Genomic DNA, 27,543 nt, shown 5'->3' with positions numbered 1-27,543 from the left:
CTTCTTGAGAAGCATGTTTGTTGTCTGATCTGTTGTGAGACCGGAGTGGGATGAATGTTTATTCTGGAGCCAAGTCTAAATTTCTGGAAATGGGAAATGAGACAAAGAGTCGGCTATGAGATTGAGGAGTCCTGGTATACGAGTTGCTCGGAGAAGGAATTGTTGTTGAGCAGAGATTAAGTGAGCCTATGCATGAATTGCATAACTGCCAAACATGATCATCCCTTGTTTATAGTTTTGACTTCTGCTGCATAGTCTGAGCAGATGAGTAGATTCGGACCAGTCAACCCCCAAAGGATGGCTGCTATGACTATGGTATATATTTCATAATGCTGTGGAGACTGCTTTTGACTGTGGATTGTGGGAACTGGACTTTGGAGGGTGTTCGGAATCAACCCAGCAGCCACCATATTAACTGCTGAATCTATTTAGGGTGTTGCATCAGTGTATAGTTGGATGCAGCCGGGAAGAGAGATATAGACATTATGGAAAAGAAATGTTGTTCCATGATGAGAGGTGTTGTTGCCGGAGGCACATTTCCATTGCATGCTTATCTAATGTGACTCTGTCGTAGAAGAAGGGATTGTTGCTGCTTTTGACAGAATGTCTGACGCAAAGGATTTCCCTTGAGAAATTATCTGGATGGCATTGTTAAGGTGGCCTAGAAGTCCTTGTAGCTGATGCTTAAAACATCTGTCTAGCTCAGATGAAGTGTGAGGCTCTGAGGTTTCTACTCTGATAATGGAAGGCAGAGTTCAGTGAAAACGTAGATGAGTGTGAAAATCCTAATTATGGTGGTGCAGATGAAGGTGCAATGATTCAAAGTCTTCGAGGAGGTGAAGGATGTAAGGAGTCTATGGTTGTTAGTAAGAATCGTAGCTTCGGAAAGAGGGTCTAAAATCCTAGGGCTGCTTCTGCAATCGAATGTGGCTTATGGTGAAGTAATGCCACCTTCCCAGAAACCTCACCGGGATTCTTGATGGATAGGCAAGACTTGCCATTAGTGGTATCGGCTTTGGTGAGCCAATCTCTGTGGCCTGCTAAGTGAATGAGTATTCTGGGGTTGTGATGATACAGTTAATGGCTGGAATGTGAGTGTCGTGGGCAGAAGATAAGTTGATTTTTAATTAAACCTCTTCTCCTAGTAGGCTGTCAACTATATCAGGTTCTTGATAGGAGTGCGGAGGTGCTTTGCAAGTCAGTCTGCTGGTGTCGTAGGGTTATGAGGGCAGAAGTTTCTCGCATGGGCTCCATCACAGAATGCACAGGAGCCTGCAGTTAGACAAGGGGAAGCCCAGATGATTGAAGTTGTTGTGTGCCCTCCTGCCTCTCTGATGCAGGATTGGCCCGCCTCTATGTCAATGATTTAAGGAAAGGTTAATGTTTACTGAGGGGCATTTCTTTCGGCATTGGAGCTACTGGAGGGGATGGAGCTGCAGCAGATAGCTGTAGTTTGCATGGAGAAGTGTTGAGGTTTTAAGGAGGGCTGTAATTGGGCATGCTGAAGCTGGATGTGAGGGGGCTCCACAAGTTCACGTAAAGGGATGTTTAAAATTCAAATATCCAGCAGTAGAGTTCAGGGTTGAGAGGGCTCCTGAATGACCCTTGGTTGGATTGCTGTAGATGATCTGCTGCTGAATTATTTGTGAGCGTAGAGCTACTGAGACAGAAGGTGATGGACTGCTGAAGCTGGCCTAGTAGGTGGTGTCGCTATGGCTTAGTATGTACCTGTGGTAGGATGTGAAGGTATTGATGGAGGGAGAAAAGGGGAAATGGTAGACGAGAGGAATGGAATTGGAGGTTGGAGGAGTCATGACTGTCCCACGTGAGGTAGGGTCCCTTGGGGCACTGGATAAGGCACCTGGACTGCAGAAGTAGCTGTTTGAATCATTAGAACACTGTATGCTGTAAACAGCTGAAGGAAGGGTGGAAGAATGGATGTTGGGATGAAAGGATGTTTGTGAGTGGGTTTTAAGCCAACTAGTTGCTAGATGGCAGGATGAGAGGGTATTGATAAGGGAGAAATGGATAGACCATTTAGAATAGAATCGGAGGTTGAAGAAGTCCAGACTGCACCATGTGAGGTAGTGGCGCTGGACGAAGCTTCTGGACTGTAAGGGCAGCTATTGAGAATTATTAGGATGCATGAGAGCCATATTGCAGAAAAATGGCTGAAGGAAGGATGGAAGAATGGATGCTAGGATGAAAGGATGTCTTTGAGTGATGGGGATTGAGGATGAGAGGATATTGGTGGGGGAGAAGGTAGAGGGAGGGAGGGACAGACTGAGAGAGGGAGGTAGGGAGAGAGTGAGATTGGGAGGTATAAAGAGAGGGAAGAATAAGAAGCTATTAAATAGTAGTATATTTTAATTTAATGCCAGGTCAGCATCTTATGCTATTTTCATGGCAAACAATTAAAATACATATAAGTATAATAAGTATAACGAATCAATAAAACATCATAAAATTCTAAAACTTTCTAAGTAGCTACTGAGAATTATTAGAGACACAGGGTCATATTGCTGTAAACCGCTAAATTCAGGGTGGAAAAATGGATGTTAGGATGAAAGGATGTTTTTGAGTGGGGGAGTTTTGAGGATAAGAGGGTATTGGTGGAGGAGGGGGTAGAATGAGGGACTTTAGTCAGAAGTTTTATTGATACTGAATATAGATGAAATAACTGTTTGTTATCTGCACGATTGAACTGGATACCTTGGATTTAAGTGCGTGTTGAAGGCGATCCTTGGTTCAGTTGTCCTCAGCTCTCGATTTTGAAAGACATGCAATGAGAGTGCTGAGGAAGAACAGGAGAAGCAGCTCGCGAGGAGAGCGAGGATTACGTTTCTGCGTCCACCACGCAAACGATGATGGCGATCTCAGCCCGCGGATCCCACTGATGGAGAGGGTGGAGCCCGGGAACAGCTCAGAGTCCTCCCGAGATGAGTCTGGGAGTGGACGCTCGTGGCCCGGAATGTGTGTGACTGAACGTGAGTGCTCGGAAAACGACTGCGATCGGGACGATGAGAGGTGATCCTCAAGTGACGCCAGTGACATTGAATTGAACAGAACACCATCCAGACCAGGTGAGTCTATCTGTTGTTTGAGAGAAAGAAACAAACAGTACGGTATGAGGTGGCCCGATATATGGAGGTTTCGGGAAGTCAGGTGATCGTTTGGGGCGTGGCCCTGCTCCTGAACATCTGTTAACCAATTAACTCCATTTTCTTACAAAAATGCATCGATTCTCTACAGGAGAAAGACTCAGCATGGGGTATTCATCCTGCTTTGGCTGACATACTGAAAAACACTGTCTACATCAAACGTCTCAGGTTACGTATGTAACCATGGTTCCCCGAAGGGAACGAGACGCTGCGTCGGAAAAACGCTATGGGAACCCCCTTCAGCGTGACCAGCTCTGAATAACATGTGTAATCAGTCCACATGAATGGGCGTGACGTCATAGGCGGGTGACGTAGCGACCAGGAAGCTATAAAAGCACGTGAGGTGGAACGAGCATCAGCTTCTAGGAATGAAGCGAGCTCTGGCAGGGATGCCGGAAGTATGGCCTAGAGACGCAGCGTCTCGTTCAGGGAAAGGGAACCATGGTTACATACGTAACCTGAGACGTTCCCCTTCAGGAACTCGAGCTGCGTCGGAAAAACGCTATGGGAACGAGAATGCCCACGCCGCCAGACTTGCAAGTCCCTGCCTAGTGTGTATATAGGGAGCACAGCTAAGGCAAGAGAACAGAAGAGCCTGGAGTGGATCGCAGATCTAAATCATAAAATCTGACAAATGTGAGGGGCGTGGACCATCCAGCTGCGTTGCAGATGTCCTGCATGGACACACCTGACAAGAAGGCCTTGGAGGCCGCCATACTGCGGGTAGAGTGAGCCTTGACTCCCAATTGTGAGGGGAGATCAGAGGGACTCATAGGCGGTAGTAATTACATCCACTATCCACCGACTGAGGGTCTGTTTTGTGGCTGGAAGACCTCTCTTAGGGGGACCATAGCATACAAACAGTTGGTCTGCCTTTCTCCACATGGCAGCTCTGTGGACGTATGCGTCCAGTGCTCGCACTGGACACATACAGTTTAGCTTCTGCTGGTCTGGGTCCCCGAAGGGAGGAGGACTGAAGGCCTGCAGTACAATAGGCTGCGGGATAACTGAGGGAACCTTCGGGACATACCCCGCTCGAGGGTAGAGAAACACTTTGGCCATGCCGGGCGCAAAGTCTAAATAGGAAGGGGCCACTGAGAGGGCCTGAAGATCCCCAACTCTCTTTAGAGAAGTAATAGCTAGAAGAAAAGCAGTCTTAATCGTAAGATAGCGGCCAGCAATTTCTTCAATAGGCTCGAAAGGAGGCTTACAAAGAGCTTCTAGCACCACAGCCAGGTCCCACGTGGGGACACGAGAACGTATCGGAGGCCTCAGCCTCAGTGTGCCACGGAGGAAACGTGAAACTAGGGGGTGTTCTGCCCACTGATTGGTCACCGAGAGGGGCGTGGTAGGCCGCAATGGCCGCCACGTAGACCTTCAGGGTGGAGTGAGTCAACCCTGCGGAGAAACGGGCCTGCAGGAACTCCAGCACTGTACCGACTGGGCAGCTGACTGGGTCAATTTGGCGATCTCCGCACCAAGAAGTGAAAAGTTTCCACTTCAAGGCATACAGTTTCCTCGTTGAGGGAGCTCTGGATTGGAGGATGGTCTCAACAACCTCGGTTGAGAGACCAGAAGCTACGAGATGTGCCCCCTCAGGGGCCACACCCATAACTTCCACAGCTCCGGGCGGGGGTGGAATATCGTGCCCTCCTCCTGTGAGAAGAGGTCCCTCTTGATGGGAATCTCCCATGGAGAGCCGTCGAGGAGCGAGATCAGATCTGAGAACCATACTCGGCCCGGCCAGAACGGGGCTACTAATAGAAGACGGACCCCGTCCTGGCGTACTCTCGCCAGAACTCCCGGGAGCAGAGCGATCAGGGGAAAAAGCGTACAGACGAAGCCTCGGCCACGTCTGTACCATAGCATCCAGTCCCAGAGGAGCTGGACGAACTAGAGAGAACCAAAGGGGACAGGGCGACGTCATCTGAGTCGCAAACAGATCCACCTGAGCCTGACCAAATATAGTCCATATCTGCTTCACCACCTCGGGGTGAAGCTTCCATTCCCCGGGCCCCTCGGCCCCTGCCTCGACAGGATGTCTGCTCCCATATTCATATGCCCAGGAATATGTACTGCTCTCAGCGAAAGGAGTTTTGCCCTGGGACCACACAAGGATCTGGCGTGCCAGCTGGTACAGGGGTCGCGAGCGCAGGCCTCCTTGATGGTTGATATAAGAGACCACCGCTGTGTTGTCGATGCGCACTAACACATGGTGACCTCTTAGGTCTGGGAGAAAAATTATTCAATGCTTGAAATACTGCTAGCATCTCTAGACAGTTGATATGCCATATCAGATGGCGACCACTCCACAGACCACGGGCAGGGTGGCCACTCATGACCGCACCCCAGCCGGTGAGGGACGCGTCCGTTGCTAGCGTCACGCGGCGACAAGGTTATGAAACAGGACTGTATGACAAATTGAACCAAGGTTTTCCTCCACATGTCTAAGGCACGTAGGCATCGCCGCGTGACCTTGATCATGCGAAGTGGGTTTCCCCTCGGGGAGAGACCCCTTGGTCTTGATCCACCACTGTAGGGGTCTCATGTACAGCAGGCCAAGAGGGTATCACGTTGGACGCAGCTGCCATTAACCCCAAAAGTTTCTGAAACTGCTTGACAGTGAGTGACTGACCTTCTCTGACTCTCTTGACTACCATGAGGATCGACTCGATCCGAGCAGGAGACAACCGTGCCTGCATCGTGGTCGAATCCCACACCATGCCCAGATACGTGGTCCTCTGTAATGGAGAAAGTACACTTTTCTTGGCGTTTAATCTTAACCCCAACTTTTCCATATGGGCGGAGAACGACATCTCGATGTCGAACCACCATCTGCTCTGATTGAGCCAAAATCAACCAATCGTCGATATAATTTAGTATGCGGATGCCCTGGAGTCGCAGTGGAGCCAGCGCAGCATCCACACACTTCGTGAAAGTTCGGGGTGAGAGTGCTAGACCCAAAAGGAAGAACTCGATACTGGTAAGCTTCGCCCCTGAAAGCAAACCTTAGGAACTTCCTGTGATTGGGAAGGATGGAGATATGAAAATAAGCATCTTTTAGATCTATCGTGACAAACCAGTCCTCGGACCTGATCTGAGACACGACCTGCCTGATAGTAAGCATCTTGAACTTCAGTCGCATGACCCTGAGTGGGTTTAACTGACGCAGATCTAAAAATTGGACGCAACCCCCCATCCTTCTTCGGAACTATAAAGTATCGGCTCTGTAGAACCCGGACTCTCTGTCGTGAGGAGGGACCACCTCGAACACCACCTTAAAAAACCCTCTGGAGTCTAAGGGTATTTTTGGGGCCTGGAGAAGTTTTGTCATGCCCTGACATTTGTGCTTTTTTCAGTTTCTTATAAATATCTAAATGGCTAAAGTCTAATCTCACTGTAATAGCAGCCACAAAACTAGGCTATAATAATATGTGAGCAGCAGTGTCTGTACATGATTGTGTTTTTGAGAAAAAAAATGTTATGCGTGGTTATGTGAAAAAACTAAAAAACTGTTAAATCACTTGAATAAGGCAATAAAAACATACAGAAAATTGGTTCCCAGGAATTTTGGAGAACTGGAGCTTGTAGCCTAGAATTTTTTTTTTTCTAAATGATGTGAAAATCATCTTGTTTACTCACTTCCACTGAAAACATATATATGATTTAAATTTTTCTAAGACACTTTTTGTTGGTAAAAAGTCATATGCGAGTAGGCGTCAACTATCATGAATTCACACCTGAGAAGACAAAGGCCTGCATAAGGAGCTGCATAATGAGCCATTCAGTCAGCTGTGTCACAATGAGAGGGATGAGTTACAAGAAAGAAATGTGAGGACAAAATAAATCTATATAATTTTATGTTTGTAGTTTATTTAGAATATATTTAATTATCCCACAACATAATTTAATACTCACTTGTGAGTGCATAGCAGTTAAACAGTTTATTAGGAAAAATCAAAGCTGACTTTCAAACTGAATTTTTTGCATCATTACTCCAGTCCACACAATCCTTCAGAAATCCTTTTAAACAATCTTATTTTCTACAAAAAAAACATTTATTGTTATTATTATCATTATTATTATATATATTATTATTATTATATTATTAATGTTGAAAAGAGCTGAGAATATTTTTTTCTAGGTTTTTTAGGGGGGATAAATTGAAAGCAACAGCAATGATTGTTACATTTGTTACAGTTACATTTATTGTTACATTTATATTATTTACATCAAGCTTTTGAATGGTATAGTAGTGTATATTGTTATTGAAAACTTCATAATATTTCACTTGATTATACATTTAGTCAGGAATTATAGTTTGGAAAAAAGTCTTTGGAAAAAGTCTAACTAGTAAAATGTTTACACGTTATGTGAAAGGTACAAGTATATAAATAAATAAAAAAGAGACTTACTCATGTTTATGATCTCTGCTGAAATAAAGTGCTTCATTCTTTTTTTCTGAGGAAATCCAAATCTCAAATCCTCAACCACATCACATCTTTTTGGGGTGAATTATGTCTTATTCCTCTCATCGCGAAGCAAACAGTAAAATAAAAAAAAACTTGAAGAATAGTCTCGCTGCGTTGTCTTCTGTTGTGTGGGCGTATTCAAAAGCCCGCGCGCTTCAGTGAAACATTTGAATCTCAAAAGCGCGCTCGGCGCGGGGGCGTGGTCGCATTAGAAGATAATGAAGGGAGACGTGAAAAACGGACATCGCGTGTTTTCATATGGATTACTTTATCACAGAATATTTGTTTTCAGCAGCACTTGTTTAGTTTAAAAGTAGACATGTCAGGCTTTCTATAGATATCTCTCTCATGTCTCTTCGTTGAGTATTCACTGAGTTACAGTTCATTTTAATGACGCATTTGTATCTGAAGATCAGCGCAGACAAAGGCTGCAGACAGCACTCCTTGTTTGTTATCTTTATTTTATAAGTGCACAAAGTTTTGTTGTTATTATGTCTGTATACAAAAAAAAGTAGACCCTTTACAAATTCGATTGATATATTGCTCTTACCTGTACGATCAAAACTGAAAGTGTAATTTAAGTTATTTTCGGGGTTATCAGGAGAAAATACCCCAAAACGCGTATACGCGTTAATCGACTCCAGAGGGTTAAGAGAGTATTTACTTCTTGTTCCAATATCAGATCCTGCTCGGGGCCCACTAGTGTGGGAAAGACCCCGTTGAAAGGTGGCGGCGGAGCGCCGAATTGAATTCGATAACCTTTCCCTACAGTCTGCAGGACCCAACGAGACACATTTGGCAGTAGCTTCCACGCTGCTAAATAGTCTACTAAGGGAACCAGTCTCTCGAGACTGGTCTCTGATGTACTTTGAGCTGCTAGCTCGGTGCCCTGAAGCGGAGGACCGGCAGGAAACAACTGAACTAGCTGCTTTTGAGGGCTCTGAGGAGAGACGGGCACCGTGTAATGCGGTGCACCCCCGCTCTTCCCCAGTAGGGGTCACCCTCAGCGATCCTGCTTTTTGATGTTGATTGTCAGGAACACTTTGTCGAGGGCTTCCTGGACTGAAGCACGACCCTCAGATCGGGCCTCGTCTTAGAAGCCTCCTGCTTAGAGCGCCACCGACCTCGGTCCCATTGCGGGGGAGCACGAGAGGCGACGCTCACTTTTTGCACCTCTCTGTATGAGCTGGTACCACGGCCGGGGCTGCTCCCGCCCAGCAGCCCCCTGAGCTAGAAAACGGCGAGGGAGGAACCGCTTGGAACGCCGCCGCTGTTTACGAGCCTCCTGGTATCTGTCGACAACGGAATTGACGGCGTCGCCGAACAGACCAGAAGGCGCAAGCGGGGCGTCCATAAGGAAGACCCTGTCTTTATCTTTTAAAATCAGACAGGGTCAACTACAGATGTCTTTCTGCCGCCACCAGGGCTGCCATGGACCGCCCAATAGCACGGGCGGTCCTCCTTGGTGGCGCGCAGAGCTAAAATCAGCAGTCTTCCTTAACTCAGAAATATTTTCCTCTTTAACTTCCTCGCCTTCATCTAGCTCTTTTAGCAGATATCAGCCTGGTATGCCTGTAACACAGACATCGTATGCAGACATGAGCCAGCCTGACCTGCTGCCCGCCGCGTACCCCTTGCCAATCAGCGCTGATGTAGTTCGCAGCGGCTTGGAAGGCAAGACCGGCGCCTTTAATGATGATGCCGCGTCGGGAGACAGATAGCTCGCAAGCGTCTGTTCTACCCGGGGCATCACTTTATATCCATGCTCATCTAACTGTGCCACATTGCCATAATAATTGGAGGTGGGGACAAATAAACGGGACGAGAATGGTTTCGCCCACAATCTCGACACCTCGGTGTGGAGATCGGGGAAAAAAGGCAGGCTCCGGCGTGGAGGAGTAAAAACCGCTCATCTAATTTACTCTTTTGCGGTTCGGCTTTTTTCTCGGCGGGCCAATCGATGTTTAACTTGGCTACCGCGTGAGTTATCACCTCCAACAACTCCTCATACTGTGGTGACTGACAGGGCGATTCATCGACGCTCTCCTCATCCACCTCCTCGGAGGCAGACAGGCGGAGCGCCGCGTCCGCTTCCCGGGGGGAAGTAGCGCCGAAGCACGCTTCCGATCCCAGAGAGCGAACGCTGGATCTGGCAGGTGAGGACGAAGATAGGGACTCGCCCGTCTGCATTCCCTCTACCAGATCCAATTGCGATCCCCACGAGTGCAGCTGCCGCTCTGCCTCGGCGAAAGCAGGGCCAGCACCGCGAGGAACGCTCGAGAAAGCTCCCACCTCAAAGAGAGCCCTCCGAGAGCGAAGCGTACGCAGGGGAAGCTGTTCACAGTGCGGACAGTCGGCTCCCTCGAGAGCCGACTCTGCGTGCTCCGCTTCCCAAGCAGACCACGCACAAAACTGTGTGTATCCCCGCTCGTGATGTAGCGAGAGCAGGGAGGAACACACAGCTTGAAACGCGATCCACTTTCGCCCAAATGCTTTGTCTTACTATCAGCCTTTCTTGCCATGTTTTGCTTGTGCAACTTTCTAAGACAGACAACAGTAAATAAGACTGACAGACACGTAATGGTAACTGACCACACACAGAGCTTCGCTGAATGACAGAAAGCTGACGCTCGTTCCACCTCACGTGCTTTTATAGCTTCCTGGTCGCTACGTCACCCGCCTATGACGTCACGCCCATTCATGGGACTGATTACACATGTTATTCAGAGCTGGTCACGCTGAAGGGCGTTCCCATAGCGTTTTTCCGACGCAGCTCGAGTTCCTGAAGGGGAACTTTCTTTCTGTTACTATTAGGTACTATTTGAACATTGCTGCATATAGGTCCTATAAATGTACAGCTGGTAGATGTGCACAAAATGAAATATCAGATTTTTCAAATAAAACATAATTAATTTCTAGCCAGTTTTGCACAATTATTTTTAACCCTGCATGGTGCAAAAAAGTTTTTGCACTCAGTTCTGGTGGAAAAATATAGTAAAGAAGGGAAAATATTGTTCATGTGCTAAACTTCCAGGTTTCTTCAACAGACATACATACGGAGATCAAGCAAATGGGAATGGAATGTCTTCAGCTTTATATGAAGAGGAATTCTTCAGTTGTATAATTATTAATGAAAAATATTGGTAACATCATGTTAGAGACCAATTCTCACTATTAACTAGTTGCTTTTTAGCATGCATATTACTAGCATATTGTCTCCTTATAAATAGTTATAAAGCACATATTAATGCTAAAAAGTTAGTCAGAAATATACATTTACACACAAACTGACCACCATTATGGAATGGAACGCACAGGATTTTGGGATATCAAAGGCAGCAAAGGATACATCTATGCTGCCTTCAAAATTCGATCAGAAGAAGGTACCCTCCGGAGACAGGAAGTAAAGCAGAATTTGGATTCGAACGTGCCTTGATGCCTTCCTGCCTTGGAGGCAGCATTTTAGAGTTTTCAGATGCAGCCTACATATTTCACAGATGGAAGCAGACAGAAACATGAAAATGGTCTCGTTTGAAAAAAGAGATCATAATCTAAAAGATAATATAAAGTATTTGTGGCTCTTTGCAGCTGACTGAAGCAGTAGTACAAGTAGGAATGTGACCCATACGAAAGTTTGCTCAGAGGTAACAAATTTCACACCGCGATTCTATTGAAGATAATTTGATTAGTGATTGTCACAGAATGAAATGATCTACATAATGAAATTCCTGAGAATGAGATCTTTCTTGTGATATATGACTTGACTGTTCTGTGAAAAATATATAAAATAAACACACATATAAAAAAAAAATTCCTACAGTTAGGCAGAAATTTGTGTGTGGGACAAATTCATATCTAAGCTTAATTTTCCTGCTTTATGTATCATAAAACCAAAAGGAATTCTTTGTAAAGAAGAGACTAAGCTTTCAAATGAACCCATATATGGGCTAATACCATATAAGGAAAGCTATGCAAATTAAGCATAAACATTTTTAACGTGATTTGGACCTGTATCCGGGTCCGCAGAGCTTAAATTAATAAGCAGCAAATTAGGAGTTTATTGAGAGAAAAGTCATAGTTAGCTAGCTAATAGTTAGTTAATAATGGGTATTGGTTTTTGAAATAAAGTGTGACCAAAATATGTATTTTTTTCTGAAGTGCTACTGTATCTTGAACAGACCATAAAATTCCATTTAATTTAGCAGAATATTTTATTTAAAGCAATTTATAAACAAGGAACATCACAAGCAATTTGAGCAACAATATTAATAGCACACAATGCAGAGTTTAAAGAATTAACAAACAAACAAATAATAAGAGTTAGTATAGTGTCTTTGTTTATGGTTTTGGATTAGTTATTGTACGTGCTTGTGGAATAGGTGTCTTTAGCTGTTTCTTGAAAGTTGTGATGGTGTAGCAGATCAGATGGAGGTTGGTAGCTCATTCCACCAAAGAGGAGCAAAGGGTTTCCACAGGTATTTAAAAAACGTCATAGGGCATCTTATAAATGAAAGGCTTTTAAAAATTCTTGAATAGCTTAAATATTCTAGAAAGAAGACTTAAATATTATTTTCAGAAGCCTATTATTGTAGATTAATGCATATTCACACTGCTGAGTTTAAAGGCAGGCACACTAGACTTTTCTCCACTGACTTACATTCACACGCATGTGAATGCAGAAAAACAAAAACAGTTTCACATTTCACTGCATTCGAAAATTTGGGGAAATCTGACCCATGTATTCACATGACATAAAGATGAATGACCAATAGAAGATCAATGTGTCCCACAGAGTGATCTCTTGATGAATTCAAAGAACACAAACTTTAAAGCTACAACTAGATGATATATTCACATTTTGAAACAAATTAATGTTTGCTATTTATGTATTTACTGATATCACATCCCAGCCATTGCAGTGGCCAAAATGTCAAAGGCTCAAAGTCTTGTGTAACCACAGCTTTAAGGCTCGTAGAAGACCTGTCTCCACATTTTACAGTTCTTGTTGAATAAATAAATGTTGTTTATTTGTGTGTGTAGGCCTGTATGTACAGTATGATTCAATATAATTCTTCCATAAAATAATTTAGTGAAAACTCATTTTTTGAATACATTATGTATTCCGATTCTTTTGTGTGTATTTGCTCTGGTGTAGAAATATGGTATTCATTTTATCAATTGATTTTATCAATCTTAAAAAGCATTACATTTTATGCTAAAAAATATGCAGCAACCCTGGAACAGAAAGTTCATGAAGCTCTTTGTTGTGTTGAGAAGTATACAATACTTGATGTTCAATTTATAGTAATTGCTTACTATTAACACATGTAATGCGGAACTAGACCACTGGGGGGATCTAGTGGGAAATGGTGTAGAGTAATGCGAAGAACGAGAATAAAAGAAGGTTTTGAGTGTTCATTATACACGTGTGGAGTGTGTTCTGTGAGAGAGTTAAAAACACCACACTCTTCTTGTGAAGGAATGACCATATGACAACAGAAACCTGCTGTAACAGTCAAAACCATGTTTACATGTTTTGAAAAATCGCGCAGCAGACAGAAATGAGAATATATTTGGCTTTTTGCCATACTTTTATGTCACACACAGAAACGCACATGTGTGTTTACTGTTACTGATCTGAGCTGAATCAGCACTGAACTAACTTGAGCTTAACAATGTCACTGTTGTCTTTTAGAGGTACTTTACAGCAGAAAAAAATATTCTATATAGCTGAGATTGTTTCATTATTGATTCTGTTATTTTCCTGTGTATCTCTGTGAAGTGGATTTAAATCAATCTATATTGTATAAAATGCTATAGAAATAAAGATGTGATTAAAGAGTGACTTTGGAAAGGGCGGAAACACTAATCTACACTCTAAAAAATGCTGGGTTAAATATAACCCAACGCTGGGTTAAAAAGGGACCAACCCAACAGTTGGGTTGTTTTGACCCAGCGGTTGGGTTATTTTGACCAGAGGTGGGTAGTCCAGGGGTCAGAAAGTAAAAGTCCTGCCATATTTTTGCTCCATCCATGAACTCAGCAGCTGATTTCACCAGAGGAGGAACCAAGTCATTCCTTTCAAGTCACAAACAAGTCTCAAGTCAAATCCCAAGTCCTCAAAGAGTTAAAGTTAATGAGATAAATAAGTGATTAATTAATGATGATTGTGCATTAATGATGAACACATGCTGTTATTGGAAATTACAGAGGATCAGATGTTGATGTTTTATTGGTTAAAATGATGTCCACCATCATGGAGATCAGTGTTTGATTTAGTTGTGCTCTTGACCCCTTGACTTGTTGCGTTAGATCTCTCTCTCTGTAGAAATGCACGTGGTGTTTTACAATGATGAGATATTTGCTGTTTTATATGTGATGAAACAAGCCTCATGAAATGGCTTGATTTCATTTAAAATAAACTTGCTTCCATTTACATGTTCAGGTTTTGCATTAAGAACTATGTGAAACTACAGAACACTGTTGTTCTAAAATATATAGTGAATTAATAAAAAAAAAAGTATGTGTGTATATATATGTGTGTGTATATATACATATAATACACCAAAAAAAAAAACTACTATACTATTTAGACACAGAGAGACATCAAGAACCAGTATACCAATCTCAACAATGGTGACAATCAACAAAATGCTTCATGATGCAATGAATGCTGGGTAACACCATAGTAAAAACTCCCATCATGCACTGCAGTATGAAAAATTATTGTCACCACTGTTGAGGATAGTATGATAAATGTTCATGGCTAAATTCCTGAGCTGATATAGCTTTTTTTTTTTCATTCAATATTAACACATTAAGGTGGTATTTGTTTAATAGTTTTTTTTTTTTTTGTAGTTATACAGTACCTGAACAATAAACCAAAGAGAGAGACCGCTTTATGATGTTTATTTACCATGAGTTATTAGCAGAAATCACAAGTTACTCTGCTACTTCAAGGTTTGATTTAGCAATGCACAAATGTTTGCTGTGAAACAATATTGCAATTGCTCAGAAACCAACTACTTTGAGTTATTAAAAGGGTCAAGAGACTAATTAAAGCAAACCTTGACCACAGTTATGGTGGCATCTTGTGTGCTTTTAAAAAAAAGAAATAAATCAGTATATTTCATCCAAGGCTGTGCCTGGAGTCAGTTGTAGTTCTTGTGTTTCTCTTTTTTTCTGTTAAGCTGATTGTTAACAGCAGGTGTTCATCACTAATGCACAATCTTCATTTAATTAGTTACTTAATTATCTCATTAACTTTAACTCTTTGAGGACTGGGATCTGACTCGAGACTCGTTTGTGATGTGAAAGGAATGACTTGGTTCTCCTCTGGTTAAAAGCAGCTTGCTGAGTTCATGGGTGGAATAAAACATATGGCAGGACTTTTACTTTCTGACCCCTGGACTTTATACCTCTGCCAAATGCTGGGTCAAAACAACCCAACTGTTGGGTTGGTCCCTTTTTAACCCAGCATTGGGTTATATTTAACCCAGCATTTTTTAGAGTGTACCATATAGGTGATATCATTCATATGGTTTTAAGACATTTATATGTATTATTATTATTTTTTTCTATGCACAAGGAGTCTGACAGCAGCTAGTGCTCCATGCAGAGGTCTGAACTCACCATCATCAGTCTGTCTGGAATGACATGAAAAAACAGAACAAACTGAGACGGACTCAATCCAGAAGAAATGTGGCAATGTCTCCAAGATGCTTGAAGAAACCTACCGGCAAAACTACATTACTGTGAAAAGTTTTAGGCACTTGTGTAAAAATGCTGTAAACTGAGGATGCTTTCAAAAATAATGTTTTAAATAGATTTGATTTATCAATTAACTTCAGTTAACTAAATCAAATCAACAGCTGGCGTGGGTTTTCAGGTAACTTTGCAGGTTGGTTTCTTGAAGTGTCTTGGAGATGTTGCCACAGTTCTTCTGGATTGAGTCTGTCTCATTTTGTTCTGTTTCTTCATGTCATTCCAGACAGACTGATGATGGCGAGATCAGACCTCTGCGTGGAGCACTGGTTGTTGTCAGACTCCTTGTGCATACAAAAATCTCACTGGATTATTACAGTTAATGGCAAAATAAATGTTATTTCCTGCTGACACAACTACAGCAAAAGATAGAACTAACAGGCTTAAAAACTAGTTGTTTTTTTTTTTTTTTTTTTTTGGTGAAAATACTAATGGCCTAAGACTTTTGATCTCTCTCTCTCTCTCTCTCTCTCTCTCTCTATATATATATATATATATATATATATGAGAGAGAGGGAGATCAGTGAGCAGAAAGCAAGTCTGAAGTGAATTATGTATGAACCATTTTACCAATTATTTAATTTTATATGGTAGGCTACCTAAACAATTTAATTAACTGCTAAATATCTCTTTCAAAAGTTGCCAATTTGATTTAATTTGAAAATACGTCATTCTGATCCATGTTATCTGTTTTAATGTGACGACACAAAACACATTAAAAGAGCTATTTTTGACATATGATCAAGAGTGAATGTGTACATATTTTAAAATAAACATTATTTGCAAATATTTCAAATGCATTACAATACATTCAATTTATTTTACTCTTTTTATTTGTTCCCTGAAAACCCTTTAAATCATGGGCCTTTGTCAATACACCAAATTATACAAGGCCCCGTGGTCGCACACTTCACACAGTCCTTGCAACGGTTCTAATGACTGCTGGTTGACATGTAGTTGCAAAATTACTTAAAGTTACTTGAATGTCTAAATGGACTGAATAAAGTGTTACCCCAATGACTGATACTGAGGTTTCTAGGTACACTTTAAGCTAGACTGTCTGCTGGCACCCTTACATCCACTAGCCAGTCACTAGCCAGGTTTGAATAAGGGAGAAAAGCATAAAATAAAACATTTGATTCACCAATGTAGCTGTTACAGCATGATCAGAGCTGGGTAAATTACTTACGAATTGTAATCCGTTACTGATTCCAAAATAAAAAAAAAAAAAATTTATTACAACACATTTTAGGTAAATATAATTAGACTACTTTTTGATTACTTTTGACCTTATCTCATTTTTCACATTGATTTAAATAGAATACACTGTAAAAAAAAGTCTGTAGTTTTTACAAAATAATTTTGGCAGCTGTGGTTGCCAGAATACTTTTGTAAAAAATACAGAAAAACTGTAAACACAATTACGGCCAAAAACTGTAAATTTTACAGTATAAAACTGGTATTTACAAACAAGAAAATTTTAATGTAAACCAGTAAATTCAACAACGCACACTGCTATTAAAATCTGTTTTGTACCTTTAACATACTGACAACCACCATAATAATGCAGGTGGTAAAGGAGAAAGCCACATGAAGAATCGAAGTTCTTCACAAGTAGCTTCGCCACAAGCAGACAAGCAAGTTTATATTAATATATAGAAGGTGCACAAAGTCATTCATGCAAACACAAAACACCCATCATGGTGACACACGATACTTAAACAATTCAATAAACTTTCATTAAACAGCAGAAGATGTAACATAAAGCCCAAATGTACAACTGATAACAAAAAACTATTAAAAAACATGATTATTTAAACAAAAATACTTTCAAATGTGGAGCGTCACACAGGGAATTCTGGGAATATCAGTTTACAGTTTTTGACTGTAAATTATACATTGATTTGTTCTTTTTTTATTTCTAAAAACTGTAAAATTTAACAGCATTTTACTGTAAAATCACATGAAATGTCTGGTTAGATCTTTTACAGTTTTTCCCTGTATATAGTCCAGTAATTTACTGTTAACCTATTAACACTTTTTTTTTGTAGCGTTTGTCTAAATGATTGAAAAAAAAAACACATAATCCAATTTGTCCATCATATTATACCATATTGATATAAAAAATACAAATATTAATATATTCCATTCACTGTTGTTAAAAAGATGAAGCACATTAAACATTATGTTAAGAAAATATATTAGGTGAAAGAGGATCAGGTGATAGAAAGTTTTGTGAATTTGTGCATTTTAATGTGTCAAAAAGACAAATGTCTCCCAAAGCTATAGTAATACAGGGTTAAATAACCTACAGAGTGATAATTCAAATAAAAAATAATGTGTTGATCAGTAGTTGATGCAATGTTCAACACTTATTAAACCTGAAATGATTTTTGTATATCCAGTGGTCAAATGCAGTGTAGCCACATGATTAACGACTGATCTCTGTGTGAACGTTCACAAAACTGGAAGAATTTCTGAGAGCATATAAACAGTGGACTATTTTAGAAAGGAACATTTAAAAGATGGAAAAGTGGAATTCGAGAGAATCAATAAATATATAGCTATAGCTTACAGTAACTGTAATCTGATTATGAGTATTGTAAAATGTAATTTAATCTAATTACAAGTAGGCCCTACTTAATTTTTGGAATCTGGGCTGCGTTTCCATCATAGCTCCATTGGTTTCAGTGGGTCTACGGTGTACTTAAGCTTACGATGCTTTTGGGAAACGCAGTCCTGATTAACCAAGATTATATGTGATCAGTTACTGCCCAGCTCTAAGCGCCGAAATATGTTTAAGCACAGAAGAATATTGATGTCAGTAAGACTATCACTGTAGATGATGAGAGTGTTTCCAGCAGCAGAGAAAGACTGTGTGTCCTTCACATCTGAGAAGGGCTGGGCGAGTCTGTCCCGAGCTCCCTGAGCGCCCTGCAGCGGCCTGGAGACAGACACATAGTGTTAAACAGCGAGCTCCTGAACGACTTACAGAGGAAGAAGTAGATGAGAGGATCCAGCACAGAGTTAAGGGAGGAAAGCCACTGCGTGCTCTCCTTCAGCTGGAAGAGAAACAGCTTCTGCTGGCAATTTTGCGTGCTTTCATGTGTCTGGCTGATGGTGTACGGCACTCGGGCGAAGTGGAAGGGAACGAAGCAAACAATGAAGACCGCCAACACCAGGAACACGTTGGCTTGAATGTTCTTCTGAGGGGTGTTCGTTCCTGGCGTTGCCTGGTGTTGAGCTTGTGTGCGGGCGTAAGACTTGTAGAGCTCTTTCGAGATGAGCGTGTAGCATACTATCACAGTCACGAGGTTCCCCCAAAAGATCACCTGGCACACGTAGTTGACCAGCTCGTGCCACTTCAGTCCCATCTCTGTCTTGAGGTCACTGCATTTAATGTGGTCAGAAGTGCTGGGACGGCTCGTCAGGATTATGTTGGGCAGAGAAAGAGCCAAGAGCGACATCCATATGAAGCCCGAGAGGATCTTTCTGTATAGCAGGTGTCTATGGCTGGTGCCCACAAAGGGCCACATGGTCTTTCTGCAGCGGTCGATGCTGATCAAGCCAAAGAAGAGGATGCTGATGTACATAGTCATGTAGAAGACCACGGCTGACACGCGGCAGACGAACACACGCCCGCTGACAGATGCCAGCTCCGCATCGGTGAGGATCTTGAAGGGGAAGGTGAGGGTCATGATAATGTCGGCCACCACGATGTTCTTCAGATAGATGATGAAGTGAGATTTACTAGGGATTCGGAGGAACACCCATGCTGCCAGGCCGTTCAGTGACAGACCCAGGATGAAGAGGACAGTGTAGAGAAGAGGCAACACGATGATCTTCAGAAAATTATCTCGTGAACAGGCCTCAGATGACTCATTCTTGACGGTCTGGTTGGAGTCAGTGAGGCGAGCCAGCGCTGTCGGGAGCTCCATAGATGCGCAACTTCTGTCAAAGAAAACACACATTACTGCTATGTTTAAAAGAGCAGAACCTTAGGCATTATCAGCCACAATTTTTAACACATACTTGACTCATAGTTTAAGTGTATAATACAAAGGGGTAATTGTTGAATTGTGCATAAAAATCATGGCATCTTACTTCTAAAGCACGCTGTAAATGTTTCACTATGTCAGGTCTATAACAATGAAAATCAAGTCTGATTACTATTGTGACACATATGCTATTTGTTTTATAATTTTCTATGGGAGAGAAAAAGCTTAAAGGCCTTTTCCCTTGGATTACAGTGTTTTTGCAGTAGATAGTGTTTATGGTTGAGGTCATTGCTTTAGATCAATAATCCATTTGAAGTGATTTTAGAAGAATGTTACTTAAAGACATTATACTCACGTTCCAAATGCAATATCAATAATATTTTTTTAATATATTTATACAAAATTACATTATTATTTCATATGTAATGTACAACATTAAACATTTGAGATAACCAGTAATTGTAATGAAAATATGTTAAATAGCAAGTAGAGAAGTGGAGAGAAAAAAGGTTAATGAGTGTATTAATCATATAAAGACATCAGTATTTATAACTGCACACCGTAAAACATCTTGTGATTCTTGTTTTGAAACTCATTTTTAGTAAAGTGTCATTGTATTATTCAAAATGTAACACCTACCTCAACAAGACGCCAAGATAAATTGTGATGAGTTTTACTCTGAATAAGTTTAGAGTCACTTCATGGTTTTAGGAAACAAGCTTCATTTTAGGGCCTTTCTGAAAGGAAATGATTCTCACTTTCCCCCTTCTGCTTTTTGTTTCCTGCCATGGCAAGCAGATACAAGGAGAAGTTTAAAATGGTCTAAAAGCTGCTGTTACATCAATTGTGCATTAGTTCAACATCTTTCGTGCTGACTGAGCCAAACAGCGTTTGTGTCTCAAAAACCACTGGAAAAACAATGGTGGAACACATTTGACCTTGAATTTTAAATTGTGTTTAAATAACATCAATGTTCATTTTCAAAAATGTAGTGCTTTGAACAATCTACATTGTTTCAAAGCATCTTTATAGAAAATTCTGCCTTAATGTCTGAAAGCACCCAGTGAGCAGCCAAAGACAACTGTGGCAAGAAAAAAAGAAGAAAAGAAAAAACTTTAGGTTGTGAAAAAAAAAAAAAAAACTTCACCTTGGGGAATTTGGCATCCTTTGGCAGTACAAAGAATGATCATACTGTAACAAGTCATCAAAACTATTACACAGTACGTGTTATACAAGTCATGAACAAATATATGATTTGTTCTCACTGCACATTTTGGGTGATTCTCAAACATAATGCTAAAAGTCTGTATATCTTAGCTAACAAGTCATCAAGTGGACCAACTTTTGAATGATCATTGGAGGGCAGCTTTTGTTTTGCTAGCTTTCTTGTGGTGTATTTTTAAGGATGCATTTAACTGTATCTTTTGCATCCTCCAGTCACCCATAATCCTTTGCACACATTCCAATTCACAATAATAATAATAAAAAAAAAGTTGCAGTTGCTTCAGACATAGACGTAAAATGGGTGTCAGATTGTAAAAGTTGTTTAGGTTGCACAGCTTTGCAGTGGATATAATCATGTAGTGTGTGCTCTGTGTGCACCTGACAATGTTATTGGACCAGTACAAATAGGGATAGATTTAAAGATACTATTTGCTTTAAAAGAAAAACAAATAAATAAGAAAATTAATAGAAACACATGAATAGTATTTCTATATTTGCAGAATAGCAAAGTGAATTGCCAAAACCCTAACTCTTTTATGAATAAGCAATTTCCTATGAATTCATACATGATTACTGATTGTTATCACAGCTACTCCTATACATATTATAACGAGCTGCAGCCTTAATGCAGAGTTTTACTCACCAAAAAAATATATATTTTTGCAAACATAAATAGATATTTATTTAAAATGTTTTCTTAAACATTGTCCATGGTGGCATGCAGAGTAGCATATGGAGCTCAGAATGAAAACAGAGCCGGGTTGCATGGTTTTGACTGGATTGCGGAATAGTTTTTATTCATGCAATGTTTCCTGTACCACAACTGATATGTTAATGCACTGTCACAACCGTAAAATGCATGATAATGACTAAATATTCAGCATCTCAGGCAGAGGCAAACCAAGCTGAAGTGGGGGCCCTAAGCAAAATTAACAGATGAGGCCCTTCTAAAAGATTGTTTTGTAATATATCTTTGTTACCTATATATTTATATAACATACAAAAAGTAATTAAAACACATATAATAGAACATAAATTGTTTATTTTGCAAAACAAAGTGCTTATTCTTTTACCAAATATCAATGTTTATCTTTATGGTAGAAGATACAATACTGTACAAATACAATCTTGAAGATACAGAACAATCTTTGTATTTACAGTAACGGATTGTCACCTTAAAAACGGTACTTTCGAGCCTTAACTACAGTAAATGCTGTCACTATGTTCTCTATATCCAAATTAGTGCCATTGCTGACAGCCTCTCTTGGTTCATTGTTGACCTGAGGTATGTTTTAATCAGCTTTACTAGTTTTATTAGTTGACAACTTATTATGTTAACTCAACTAATTTAATGTAGAAGAGCTAAATAAAAAAAAAATTCACGTCTTGCTTTCGGATTTATTATAAAATGACTATGAAGTCTAGCAAGTGCAGGAAGTCACAAAGTCTATAGTTTTGTTACTCTGAATTTACTCTGAATCACTTAAAGCACAGCTCTGTTTTGACGTTGGCTTGTCAGATAGTTCATTCCGTCCATTGCTACAGTTCACAATCAATCGGGGATCAATTTGGCGGATTCATTCATAATTTTTTACACTTGCGTTTGTCATTCCTGGAACAGTATATGTGGACGGTCCTTTTAAACTTTTCTTCAAACTGTGAATGAAGTAAAAACCGAGCAAAGCGCGCTTCCATTATGGTGCATCTGTCCGAGATTACTCACACTAAAACTCTCGATATAATCAAGAACTGACTACACAATGAATATCTTATTTACATCGTGTAGGTTTTCTTTAAGATCTGTGAGCATGTAGAACTACGCAAACTTACAAAAACAAAAATTAGATCAGAGCAGATTCTGAGTAACCTACAGTAGACACCTCTGATTGGCCAGTGTTTTCAACAGAGATGCCTATGATTGGCTACAATACTCAACGCTGCAAAACACGTTGTAAATAGAAACTTTTGGTTTTGTAATTCGAAACCAGACCACGTGCACAAAAACACACAGGAGAGTTTTAAAGTGGGTGACTTTGAGCGGGTACAGAATTGAGTTGATACTACTGTCTGGAACTGTAAAAAGACCTGTCCCCACCCAAACAATTTTAAAAACTCAGCGGATCTACACGAACCACACAAATGACCCATTTTGAATTCAAAACGGCGAATTTCACCGTAAGGTGACAAGTTTGCATCCCTGGTAACGAATCTTGCCAAGCAGTGATGCTGGTGATGTGCACGTCTTTCCCAGTACCATCTATTCTATTGCAGCCTATATTAATACCTGCTAAAACACTACATAATACGCTGCTCCTAAGTGCAACCATTGCTAACCTGTTTCCCAGTAACCCTGTTAGTGATTGGATTATTACCAGTAATTCATCTTGCAAATAATTAAAAGAAAATAAGATGGAATTAACATGAAAATATTTGTTTGTCATATAATTATCTTAAGTCAATCTTATCTCCATCATTTACCACTGTCATGTTTCCTCTTTTCCTCCTCTCCTTTTTTCCACTTCTGGCTGCCAAACGGATAAGTCATCTTCATGTTTAAATTAACAAATACAGCCAGTCCTGTCGATATGTTTCTTTCTGTAAACCCCACATTAAAAGGCACAATTTCTATCTTTTACAACCTTATTTCAAAATTGCATAGCCCTTCATTAGAAGCTATAAGAACCATGTGGGAGCAGGACCTAGGTTCTGTCTTCACAGATCACATGTGGGATTCAGTCCTGGATCGGATACACTCCACCTCCATGTGCACCCGACATGCTCTTATGCAATTTAAAGCAGTACATCGTATCCACATATCTCAAATCAAATTAGCTTGTATGTTTCCTGATGTGGACTCGACTTGCGATAGCTGTAAGAGCGCACCTGCATCACTTTTTCATATGTATTGGACGTGTCCCACCTTGAATGAGTTCTGGATGTCAGTCTTTCAAACGATTTCTGAAGTACTTCACCATCAAATTGAGCCAAACTCTTTTACCGCAATTTTCAGCATTGCTCCAAATTTGGGCAGCCTTTACCTTACCTTTAGCCTTTATTGGCTCGTAGCTTTATTGGCTCGTAGGGCTATCTTAGTCAAGTGGAAAGATCCTGCTCCTCCCTCCCACTCACATTGGATTAGGGACATTATGTCCTGTATGAATTTAGAGAAAATACACCACCCAGGGATCTGAGAATAAATTTGACAAAATATGGCGCCCTTTCTTGACATTCTTTGAGAAACTAACTACAACAATATCAGAATAACTACCCCTTTTCCCTTCTTTTTTTTCTTTTTTTTTTTTTCAGGTGTGTATTTAGTTTCTTCCATTCTTAATTTTTTCACTTTTATGTAATTTAATTTAGACTGTGATTTAAATTATCTCATGCAGGAATTTGTAATACAGGTCTGTTTGTAATTGGCTGGGAGGGCGAGATATGGGTGGAATATGTTTATATGTATATCCTAAAAAAAATGTATATTCCTTTGTATAGTAATTGTTTTTGCAAAGTTGTCATTCAATAAAAAACCTCTGACAACAATTAGCAAATACACGACAAAGCGCTGTGCCAGTTTGAAAACAGCGGCAGGCGCATCACGAGGAAAAAGCAAGCACATCCTGCTTAACATGAGAGGGGGCACCCTAGGGGAGATGCAGATATATTGCTCTATGTTATATTAATAATGACATTTACGATTGTTCAAATGGTCAGCCGTCGGGGGCCACTCCAAAATGCAGAGCCCCAGGCAATTGCCTGCCTTGCCTGCCCTATTGCTACACCTCTGATCTCAGGTCAGGGTCACAAAAACATGCATGATTAATTATTCAGTTTACATACATAAAAACATACATAATTAGGAAATGCTTTTTTTGTCTTCATCTAAATGTGTATTCTGAAATTCAAATAATTAAAAAAATGCTTTTCTTTTATAACTATATGGTATTGCTCAAGCATTATTTAATACTTTTTTTGTGGAAGCGTTTATGATATAAAATATATAATAATCAACAGAACTTTGGAGCAGGAGCATGAGCACACATCTCACAGTGAGCAACAACGATGAGCAGGAACAGACTGAAGAGTAAGAAAGGAGGATTTGACAGGTTTAGATCACTTATGGGTACAAATTTGACCCCAAAATATGGTTAGTTAGGTACACACACACATTCCTGTGTGGTATGTTTAGTATGGCTGACTTGGACTGTTGTCATTATTCATCACAATGCCATCAAACTGCTGAGTTTGTGTATAGCTTTGTGTATATGATTTTGATTTATTTTTATTTTGTTACAGTTGCAATTGAGAATCACATGCCAGTATATGCAGTGATTAGATTGTATGCATCACTGAAAACCATTGACAACAAAAGATTAATTTACTTTGCAAGGATTAATAATTGTTCACACATGCTCTTAACACTCTCTCTTAAATCGTAATGTTATAAAAACAAAAATAGCCAAATCATTAAACTGTTGACAAAACAGCCTGATTCTGCTAGGAAACCAGTTTCCTAATGTTTCTCAGACTTCCTAAAACAGTTTTACCATCCCATATGTGAGTAGTTTCTATTAAAACTTAAGTCATTGTCACAGATCTGTAAAAGCTATAATGAAACAATATTACTCACAATGTTGATTCATTAAGCTTTCCAAAATCTTGCCATTTTGTTAGTGAAAATCAAGTTAGTTACACTTTTATTGCATGTACACACTAGTGTGAGTATTTCTTGCTTAACACTTACATCATCCTCCACAATCAACACGTGCTTCAAAATGTTTATTTATTGAAGATTCTCTTCAATTTTGGCGTGATGGCAGTCAGTTGGTTTCCATTAAAGCATTTTTTGATTTCTGCAATAAAATAAATTCTTGTAAGTATGCTAACATGCAGTGCATTCTACATCTTTCATTCCCAATTAAAATAAACACAGATGGCTATTTTCTGTCCCTTCCCTACTTCTCTGTCGACCGACTAAACTTCAGAGTTCATGTTAATGTCACTGTCCATAAACAAACGGAATAAGCCTTATTGATATTAAGCCTTTTTATCTTATATTTTTAACGAGCTTCAACAGCTTCATGTCTATCATACACAGTAAAATCCTGAGTGTTAAATTAACACTGGTCCCACTCTAAAAGAGTTTTAAAGTAACACTGAAGTAGTTTTAAAGTTAATGAGATAATTATGATTAATTAAGTGCTGATTAAGCATAAGTGATAAACACCCGCGGTTAACAAGCAGAATCACTGAAGAAAAGAGAAACACAAGAACTACAACTGACTTCAGCCACAGCCTTAGATGAAAATCAACTGAAATAAAAGACATAAAATCTCTCAAGATCTCAACAGAAGATGATAAATCATCTTAATTAATCATCCCCACAAACAGCATCACCAGCTTCACGTCTACAAATTTCTTAAAAATTAACAGAGGTTTAGATGTTGTTTATTGAAAAGAATACAATTTGAAGTCATCGTTGTGGAGATAAGTGTTTGCTTTAGTTGTGCTCTTGACCCTTGACTTTTTGACGCAAGATTACTGTTATAAACATGAGCCACGCACAAAAGGTAAAGGGGGAGGTGTTGCTTCAATTTATAACAATATTTTCAGTAGTTCCAGAGGGCGGGCTTTAGGTATAACTCGTTTGAAGTAATGGTCCTTCATATAACATTGTCCAGAGAAACAAGTGTTAATGATAAATCCCATGTGATGTTTGTGCTGGCTACGGTATACAGGCCACCATACAGACTTTATTAAAGAATGTGCTAATTTTATATCCGAGTTAGTGCTGGCTGCAGATAAAATTTTAATTGATGGCGATTTTAATATCCATGTTGACAATTAAAAAAAAGCTGCATTGGGATCAGCATACATAGACATTCTGAACTCTATTGGGTTTAGACAACAAGTCTCAGGACCTACTCATTGTCGAAATCATACTCTAGATCTAATACTGTTACATGGAATTAATGTTTATGGTGTTAAAATTATGCAGCCAAGCGATGATATCGCAGATCATTATTTAGTTTTGTGCAAACTTAAACATATAGCTAAAACTGTAAATTCTACTTCTTGCAACAAGTATGGTAGAACCATCACTTCTACCACAAAAGACTGCATTGTAAGTAATCTTTCTGATTAATCCCAATTCCTTAGCATATCCAAAACCTCAGAACAACTTGATGATTTAACAGAAAGTTTGGACTCTCTCTTTTCTAGCATTTTTCTAGCATCATACAGTTGCTCCTTTATGCTTAAGGAAGATTAAGGAAAACAGTCTGACACCATATTATAATGAGCACATTCGCACCCTAAAGAGAGCAGCCTGGAAAATGGAGTGCAGCTGGAGGAAAATAAAACTAGAGGTATTTCGTATTGCTTGGCGGGAAAGTAACCAATCCTACAGAAAAGCATTAAAAAACTGCTAGATCTGATTACTTTTCCTCTCTTTTAGAATAAAACAAACACAACCCCAGGTATTTATTCAATACAGTGGCAAAATTAATGAAAAATAAAGCATCAACAAGTGTTGACATTTCCCAACAGCACAGCAGTAATGACTTTATGAACTAGTTTACTTCTAAGATCAATACTATTAGAGATAAAACTGTAACCATGCAGCCGCCAGCTATAGTGTCACATCAGATAGCATGCTATAGATCGCCTGAGGAACAATTTCATTCATTCTCTACTATATGAGAGAAAGAATTGTATAAATTTGTTAAATCATCTAAACCAACAACATGTATGTTAGACCCAATTCCATCTAAGCTCCTAAAAGAGGACCTTCCAGAAGTCATAGATCCTCTTCTGACTATTATTAATTCATCATTGTCATTAGGATATGTCCCTAAAACCTTCAAACAGGCTGTTATTAAGCCTCTCATCAAAACACAACTTGACCCCAAAGAACTAGTTAATTAC

At 40.0% G+C, this 27,543-nt stretch overlaps 1 protein-coding gene across 1 annotated transcript; it reads right to left on the bottom strand.

Annotated features, from left to right (window-relative positions):
* Positions 1-17,509: 17,509 nt before the first annotated feature.
* LOC109053554 (P2Y purinoceptor 12-like) lies at positions 17,510-20,272 on the bottom strand. The gene is made up of 2 exons (XM_019070935.2): positions 20,035-20,272; positions 17,510-19,348 (listed from the first exon to the last, which is right to left on the bottom strand). The coding sequence occupies exon 2, from the start codon at positions 19,333-19,335 to the stop codon at positions 18,283-18,285; it is 1,053 nt and encodes a 350-aa protein (XP_018926480.2). The 5' UTR covers positions 19,336-19,348; positions 20,035-20,272; the 3' UTR covers positions 17,510-18,282.
* Between the last annotated feature and the right edge of the window lie 7,271 nt (positions 20,273-27,543).

This window comes from Cyprinus carpio, chromosome B15 (assembly GCF_018340385.1).
Source record: "Cyprinus carpio isolate SPL01 chromosome B15, ASM1834038v1, whole genome shotgun sequence".
Classification (NCBI taxonomy): Eukaryota; Metazoa; Chordata; class Actinopteri; order Cypriniformes; family Cyprinidae; genus Cyprinus; species Cyprinus carpio.
Note: the sequence above shows the minus strand (reverse complement) of the source record. Positions and strands in the feature narration are given on the sequence as shown.

Coding starts and splice junctions, on each gene's coding strand:
- LOC109053554 (XM_019070935.2), bottom strand. CDS start 19,335: ATGGAGCTCCCGACAGCGCTGGCTCGCCTCACTGACTCCAACCAGACC.